At 40.5% G+C, this 8,141-nt stretch overlaps 1 protein-coding gene across 1 annotated transcript in view; it reads right to left on the bottom strand.

Moving 5' to 3' along the window:
• LOC109830897 (IQ domain-containing protein IQM3-like) overlaps window positions 252-8,141 on the bottom strand; it is a 15,720-nt gene continuing 7,830 nt past the window's right edge. The window contains exons 5-11 of the mRNA XM_020398254.1: window positions 7,751-7,815; window positions 7,413-7,511; window positions 6,826-6,972; window positions 6,630-6,722; window positions 5,962-6,063; window positions 5,807-5,877; window positions 252-684 (exon numbers count right to left, since the gene is read on the bottom strand). Coding sequence (XP_020253843.1) covers window positions 390-684; window positions 5,807-5,877; window positions 5,962-6,063; window positions 6,630-6,722; window positions 6,826-6,972; window positions 7,413-7,511; window positions 7,751-7,815 — 872 coding nt within the window. The 3' untranslated portion in view covers window positions 252-389. The remainder of the gene's footprint in view (window positions 685-5,806; window positions 5,878-5,961; window positions 6,064-6,629; window positions 6,723-6,825; window positions 6,973-7,412; window positions 7,512-7,750; window positions 7,816-8,141) is intronic.

Below are 8,141 nucleotides of genomic sequence, written 5' to 3'. Positions count from 1 at the left end.
CCTTATAAATAGCTCTATATTTATTTAATGGGTGGTTATGACTCATCTTAATTTGAGTGCAAATTAGATATGAATATAATTTATGAGGAGTATGATGAGTGTTAGATTTAAAATAAATCATAACCATCTACTAGATAAATCAATGAATATTAATAATGTTTTTATCTCTCGGTGTTATAGTCTTTCACTCTAACAAGCAAAAATAGTTCGCTGCCATATAAACAAACTATAAACACAGATCAAAACTGATAGGTCATCAAAATTTCTAATAATTTATTCTTCAACTCAACATGAGTGCATACATCAAAGTGACGCATTACATCATACATGACTATTTCGGCCCCATTAGTTGCATCTTCAAGATATACGTGATAATCAAGTGAAAACAGTCAATTTTCTCCACCAGCACAAACTGAAGTCAGGGAAAACTTGGATGAGAAACTTATAGAATGGTCGTTCGTGGTCGAGAGGTTCACGAACTCCATTGCTTGCTTTCTCAGTTCAATCGGGTAATCTGCAACACACCCAATTCTTGGACCTGCACCTGTACCCCATTTCACTGCTAGCTGTTGACCCAACTGATAAGAACTAGCTTCTCTTTTTGATTTGATTCTCTCAAGAATTGCTTCATGTGGCACATCAACCCTTGGGCTATGAAGTCCACCAGATAAACTCCTTTTATAGTGTTGATAATAGTGTATTGTAGTGGGTTTTAGTCCCACATTGCTTGGGAGAACAAACCTCACACTCCTCTACTTGTATAAATATATGTGCACACTCAATATTCAATTCAAGGGAAATTTACCCAAGATTCTCTCTCTCTCTCTTACTTTAACATGGTATCAGAGCTAGGGCTATTTCCCTTTCAATAAAATTTTTTAACGCTTTTGCGTTCTTTTGCCAAATCTTGGCCTTATTGCTTTGCAGCCGTTTAATGTTTTATTTTTTTTATTTTTATTTTTAATTATTTGGCGTTCATCTGCCAGATATTTTGGCCTTGTCGTTTTGCGGCTTCTTAACGCGTTTCGCGTTCTCGTTTAACCTTCGGGTTCTATTTTAAACCTTCGGGTTTCATTCTAACATTCGGGTTCTATTTTAAACCTTCGGGTTTCATTCTAACCTTCGGGTTCTATTTTAAACCTTCGGGTTTCATTCTAACCTTCGGGTTCTATTTTAACGGCATTGTCGTTTCAAGACCGTCTCTCGGTCTCAAATTAACGGCATCGTCGTTTCAAGCCGTCTCTCGGCCTCAAACGAACGACATTAGTAACAGCATCTCGACATCTTAACGTCTCAAGATTGCTGTTATGGCTCCTTCAGAGAAGATTCCCAAACCACCTTTGCCCCTCAATGATCAAAGTGACTGGGCAGGGTGGTCCACCATTGTCACCAATGCCTTGCGTGGCGCTGGTTTGCTTGATCATCTCACCAGTACGGGACCAGTTCCACCGTCCATCAGCACTGTTGCTTCATCCAGTACTATTGCCTCTGGCAGTGGTGATGTCGATCTTCAGACTGCTCGTGCTCTCTATGTCAAGGAGAGTTCAGAGTGGCAATTGCAGGAATTTCGTGTTATGGATTATCTCACTCGCTGTGTTGGCTCTGGTCTCACTGTCGAGATTGGCTCGCTTCCCTCTGCTCAGGCCATGTGGACTCGTCTCACTGAGCGTTTCACTGAGTGCTCGGGTGCACGGGAGGCATATCTTCTGCAACGCATTTCTCTACAACGCAAAGGTAGTTCATCTCTGCAGTCCCATTTTGGACAAATGCAAGCTTTTTGGACAGAGTTACGCTCCATGCTTCCTGGACGTAATTCCACATATGAAGACTGGCTAGCCTGGTACGAACGGCATGAGGTGCATCAATTGTTTCAGTCCCTTCCTGAATATTCAACTATGGCTGATCAACTACTTCACCAGCCTCAATTTCCGACTTTGGCCTCAGTTATGGGAGCTCTCACTGCTTATGAGACCCGGCAGCAGACAGCACGACTCAATTTGTCAACAGACACTCCTACCTCTTCACTCGAGACTGTTTTGTCTGTACCTGTCACTGCTCCTGTTATGAATTATACTTCTCCACAGGCTCCCTCTCCACAGGCTCGATCTAAGCTCTCTTGCAAATATTGTAAGAAGGAAGGACACCGCATTGAGACATGCTTCAAGCTTCATCCTGAGTTACGTTCCTCAGGTACTGGACGTGGTCGGCGACCCCCTCAGTCTCAACCCTCTCGTACACCAGGATTGTTGGCCAATGCTATACCTTCTACTACTTCAGACTCTACTATTCAAGCTATTGAAAGTCTTCGCCGTCAACTTGATGCTTTTCAACATATCACCTCTACATCCGCCGCACAACTCTCTGGTATGCATTTTGCTGGTTCTTCAGCTAATCCTTCAGTCTCTGGTATGAATGATCTCTGGATTTTTGACTCTGGTTGTTCCTTTCATATGACTTGTAATGCCTCACTTTTATCCTCTGTCTTTACTTCATCCTCTCTTCCTCCTATCTACACAGCTGCTGGACAACCATTGTCCATTACTCAGTATGGCTCTATTACCCCACAAAATGATCCATCTGGTCGTCTAACACTTGGTCCCGTCTATGTGGCTCCACAATTGTGCTTGAATTTAATTTCTATTAGCTCTTTATGCATGGCGGGCCTGTTTGTCTCATTTTCTTCTGATACTTGTATTGTGCAGGATCCACAGACGGGCAAGACGGTTGGGGCGGGTCGTAGGAGGCACAAACTGTATTTTCTGGAATATCTTCACCTTCCAGAGTCCATACGTCCACGTTCTCTTGTTGCTTCTCTTTGTTCGTCAAAACCCTCTACCTCGCTTCCTGCCAATTTATGGCATAGACGACTTGGTCATGTGTGTAATAAAAGGCTGGAGAGTCTTATTCAGTCTGGAGTACTTGGTCCTGTATCATCTAGTTCTAGTATTGAGTCATGTGCTGGTTGCAAATTGGCTAAATTCACTGCTTTACCATTTAAAATGAGTACATCTGTATCCACTTCCTTATTTGATTTAGTACATTCTGATATTTGGGGGCCAGCTCCTTTGCCTTCTTCATCTGGCTACTTATATTATGTTAGTTTTATCGACGATTTCTCTCGTTTTACATGGGTTTACCTACTTAAGAATCGCTCTGACGTACTTACTGCTTATCAAGCCTTCACTGCTATGATTTTCACTCAATGGCAATCTCGTATTAAAGTTTTTCGTTCTGATTGTGCCAAAGAGTACCTATCCTCTGCCATGCGCTCTATCATGTCCTCTCATGGGACTATCTTTCAACAGTCATGTCCCTACACTCATGAGCAAAATGGTGTTGCTGAACGCAAACATCGTCATATCCTCGATACTGCCCGATCAATGCTCATTTCTTACTCTGTTCCTCGTCGTTTCTGGGCTGAGGCTATTCTCACCGCGACTCATGCCATTAATATCACTCCATCTAGCTCTCTTTCCGGTGCTACTCCTTATAGTCGTGTTTATACTCATCCTCCCCGTTATGATCTAGTTCGCGTTTTTGGTTGTCGATGTTTTGTTTTTCTGCCATCTCACGAACGTGATAAATTGTCTCCCAGAGCAGTTTCTTGTGTTTATTTAGGAATTAGTTCAGAACATCGAGGTTATCGTTGTTATGATCCCGCAACTCGTCGAGTTCATATATCTCGTCATGTTCAGTTCGAAGAGGATTCTCCATATTATTCTACTTCTGATGACTTTAATTTCCTCCACTCTACCGATCATGCTTCCCCGTCCACTGCATCACCCACTTCTTCACCTCAATTTTCCTTTCGAGATCTCCCTGACATCTCTCCCTCTCCTTCTGTTGACTCTTCCTCACCTGAGTCTTCTCTTACACCATCTAATCCATATCCTGTGGACACAACTCTCACTCCAGAAAATACTGTTGATCTTCATGCACCTGCGCCAGCATCTCCCCCGCCTGAGGTTCCTCTTGCTCTTCGTCGAGGCAAACGCCCACATGTCATGCCTGCCCGGTATGCTTCTGTTACTTCTTATTCACCTATCTTTCATAACTTTCTTGCTGCCATTCATACTATTGTTGAGCCAAAGTCCTTCCAAGAGGCAGTTCAAATTCCAGAGTGGCGACAAGCTATGGCTGAGGAATTTCAAGCATTTCAGCAAACTCATACCTGGGATATTGTTCCCTGTCCTCCTGGGATCTCTCTTGTTGGCAGTAAATGGGTTTATAAGGTCAAGTTTCGTCCTGATGGCACCATTGAACGTCGAAAAGCTCGTTTAGTGGCTAGAGGTTTTACTCAGCAACAAGGTATTGATTATGAGGAGACCTTTGCTCCTGTTGCTCAGATGCCCACTGTGCGTACTCTCCTTGCGGTCGCTGCTGCTCATCGTTGGCCCTTATACCAGATGGATGTCAAAAATGCTTTTCTTCATGGCTCTTTATCAGAGACCGTATATATGCAACCGCCTCCAGGGTCAAATATTCCTCCGGGACATGTATGTCTCCTTCGTCGTGCTGTTTATGGTCTCAAACAGGCACCCCGCGCTTGGTTTGAGTGTTTTCGCGATGTTGTGCTCAAAGCGGGCTTTATAGAAAGTCATCAAGATGCTTCTCTGTTTGTTCGCACTACATCGCGTGGCAGGGTTTTATTACTCATCTATGTAGATGATATGATCATTACAGGTGATGATATGACAGGTATACAATACGCAAAATCTCAGTTGCAACAACAGTTCCACATGAAGGATCTTGGATCTCTTCGGTATTTCCTTGGTCTAGAAATTTCTCAAGGCCCGCGGGGTGTATTACTGTCTCAACAGAAGTATCTCTCAGATATTCTAAATCAAGCTGAGTTAACTGATAATACAACTGTCGATACTCCACTCCAGCAGAATGTCAAACTTTGCTCTACTGACGGTGAGCCTCTATCTGATCCTACCCGATATCGACATCTTGTTGGTCAGTTGGTCTATTTGTGCATCTCTCGACCAGATATCTCTCATGCTGTTGGTATTGTCAGTCAATTTGTTAGTGCCCCACGTTCTGTACACTATGCTGTCTTATTACGGATTCTTCGGTACCTCCGGGGTACTAGCACTCGCTCACTTTTGTTTCCTGCTACATCTAAGTTAGAGCTTTGTGCATATTCTGATGCTGATTGGGCTGGTGATCCAACTACCAGAAAGTCTACCACAGGTTATTGTATATTTCTTGGTGATTCCCTTATTTCCTGGCGAAGTAAGAAACAAGATGTTATTGCTCTTTCCAGTACTGAGGCAGAGTATCGTGCAATGTCCACAACAGCTAAAGAGATTATTCATCTTCGTCGCCTTCTCAGTGATTTCGGTATTTCTGTTACGACTCCTACTCCTCTCTACTGTGATAATAAGAGTGCCATCCAGATTGCTAATAATCCAGTATTTCATGAAAGGACCAAACATATTGAGATCGACGCTCATTTTGTCCGTCACCAAGTTATCAAGGACAAGACAATTCTACTTCCTCATGTTTCATCCGCTGACGAGCTTGCAGATTTCTTCACAAAGGCCTTACCTGTTCATCGGTTCCAGTTTCTTGTACGCAAACTCACTTTGTTTGATCCAACATGAGTTTGAAGGGGGCTGTTGATAATAGTGTATTGTAGTGGGTTTTAGTCCCACATTGCTTGGGAGAACAAACCTCACACTCCTCTACTTGTATAAATATATGTGCACACTCAATATTCAATTCAAGGGAAATTTACCCAAGATTCTCTCTCTCTCTTACTTTAACATATAGCTTCCTCCACCTCCATCTACTTTATCACTGGTAATTAATCATATATGCTTGGTCTTGTTTCGGGTCATCGTAATAGTCTCCATTAGATGAGGAACAAACCTGATGTAGGAAATTAATGAATGAAAGATATGGTGAATGTGTCCATCATGATCATTGAACCAAGGATATGCTATGAGTTTTTACCTGAACTTCATCTAGATTAACTCCGTTTTCTTGGAGCAGGGTCAAGAAATTGTTTAAGTTCTCCTCTGATGGCTTGTAATGTCCACTGTAGGCCCAGATAGACTGCCAACATGATTAAGCAAATTCTCAGGAATATCAGTCTCAATCATCTATAATGTGCATCTCAGTTAATCCTATATGATAAATTCGTGGCGACAAAGTTGCAGATCATGGTATATGTTGAAATATCAAAAAAAAAGGTGGGGGGGAATTAAAAAGATTACGTTACATGGCAGCAAAGATGCAATCAGTATCACGGTCACACTCATGAGATTGTATATTGCTGTTACCTATCGCAACCTTTCACTTCTCATAGCACACGTAACAAGTTCTAAGAATCATCCACTTAACTAAGGTAAATTTTCCTTCAACTTACTAAAATATCAATTAAAATTCGTACAGAGACTCTAAACAATTGAAATGCTTATAGAGACTAAACTAAAATTTATAGTTAACATAGACATAGAGTAGTTAGCTGTGAAAATGAAAGTGCAAACCACATAAATAGCTCAGTAAAGTGAGTTCTTCAGGAGATAGTGAGTGAATAACATAAAGAGGAATAATCAATTCAAATATGGCAGCAGTAGTAGTAACTAAAGAACAAGATATCCAATTTTAGCATAAATTACCTTGACTACTCCATTCTCTGCAGTGAATCTACCAGCTGCTAAAGTGGTTCCTCCCGCAAGGAAGCTAGAATGATGAAATATACCTTTCTTTTTCTGGAGATAAAAGAAATTAAATAAAACTTCAATTGCTGACTGGTTACCGAAGATCAAAATTTTCAGCAATGTAAACATTGATATTACTCTATGTTGCCATTACCCTGCCAGCATATATCTTCTTAGATGTGCTCATCACAAAAATCCACTTGGCCCCTTCGGATGTATTATCTGTATCAAGTAGCTCTCCAGTTTGCCTGTGCACTAATTTTCCCTCTTTAGGTATATATTCATAGTGCTCCCGCTCTTTCTGTAGACAGTGTTAGATTTGTTAAAAATCAAAATATAACAGCAGTATGATTATATAAGTAAATGAAGGATATCTGGGTGAACGTGAGTTCTTCTATAATCAAAATGCTTAATGTTTATTTTCTTATTGTTTCTTTCTTTTTTTTTCTTTTTTCTTTTCTCTTTTTTGGGAAATCGAAGCAAGTTATTTAAGGATTTTATTGTTAGATACAGAATATATATGAAGTAGAAGAGTGAAAAGGAGAAGTACAATAAGCGATGATATTTATCCACATTATTAATAAGTTTTCAGAAATGCAATGAACTTTTAAAGATAAGAAATTGTTCATATCATTAAAGATATACAAACAAACATAACATGAGATGATTGGAAAGCTGAGATGGATGTAACTACTTATCCTGAACTAGTTCAAAGTTTAAAGTTTTGAAAATAAGACTTACAGGGCCCAAATATTTAATGCATTGCTGACGAAGCAATGACCTTGGACATTCAGGAAGATCAACATTTCTTCCAGCACCAATATCCAGCCTGCAAAGCTCGTGCGGCATGCATTATATATGAAGAATTAAAAGTAAGAAATGCAGTAGGCTAATCAATGCTATTTTCTTATATGAAATTTTCCCTGTATTTGCTAGTCGTGATGCTGATATCCAAGGTTTCAAATCAAACATTGCTTCCCACACTTGGACTACAAACTAATTCTGAAGATATGAATCATAAAAGAAAAACTACACACACAGAACAGTCACAGGGGGAAAACAGATTTTTTGTTGGTTACCAGAGATTGATGCAAACTACCATGGAGCCAAGCTCCCCCATGCTTCATTAACAAGTTCTTAATGACTGCAAAGAGAAACAGAAGTACATAAAGAACAGTAGGGCACTCAGTCCTCACAGAAAAACACAATTATTTGTTGGTTATCAGAGATTGATGTAAACTACCATCCACAAAGGTTGCTCTTCGACATTACTCCATTTGGTTCTTTTCTCATTTAAGGTAAGGCATACAATTTGAACAGACATGTGCTTCTAACCATAGATAGGTGCAACACTATTTTGTGCTCTACCACTATCCACACTCAGGAAACAGAATGGCCCCTCAAAATTATACATTCATCGGTTTTACAAACTTAAACAACCAATGGAACTAATTAGTATGCTATTATCAC

The sequence above is a fragment of the Asparagus officinalis genome, chromosome 2 (genome assembly GCF_001876935.1).
Source record: "Asparagus officinalis chromosome 2, Aspof.V1, whole genome shotgun sequence".
Classification (NCBI taxonomy): Eukaryota; Viridiplantae; Streptophyta; class Magnoliopsida; order Asparagales; family Asparagaceae; genus Asparagus; species Asparagus officinalis.
This window is presented reverse-complemented; position numbering and strand designations above follow the sequence as displayed.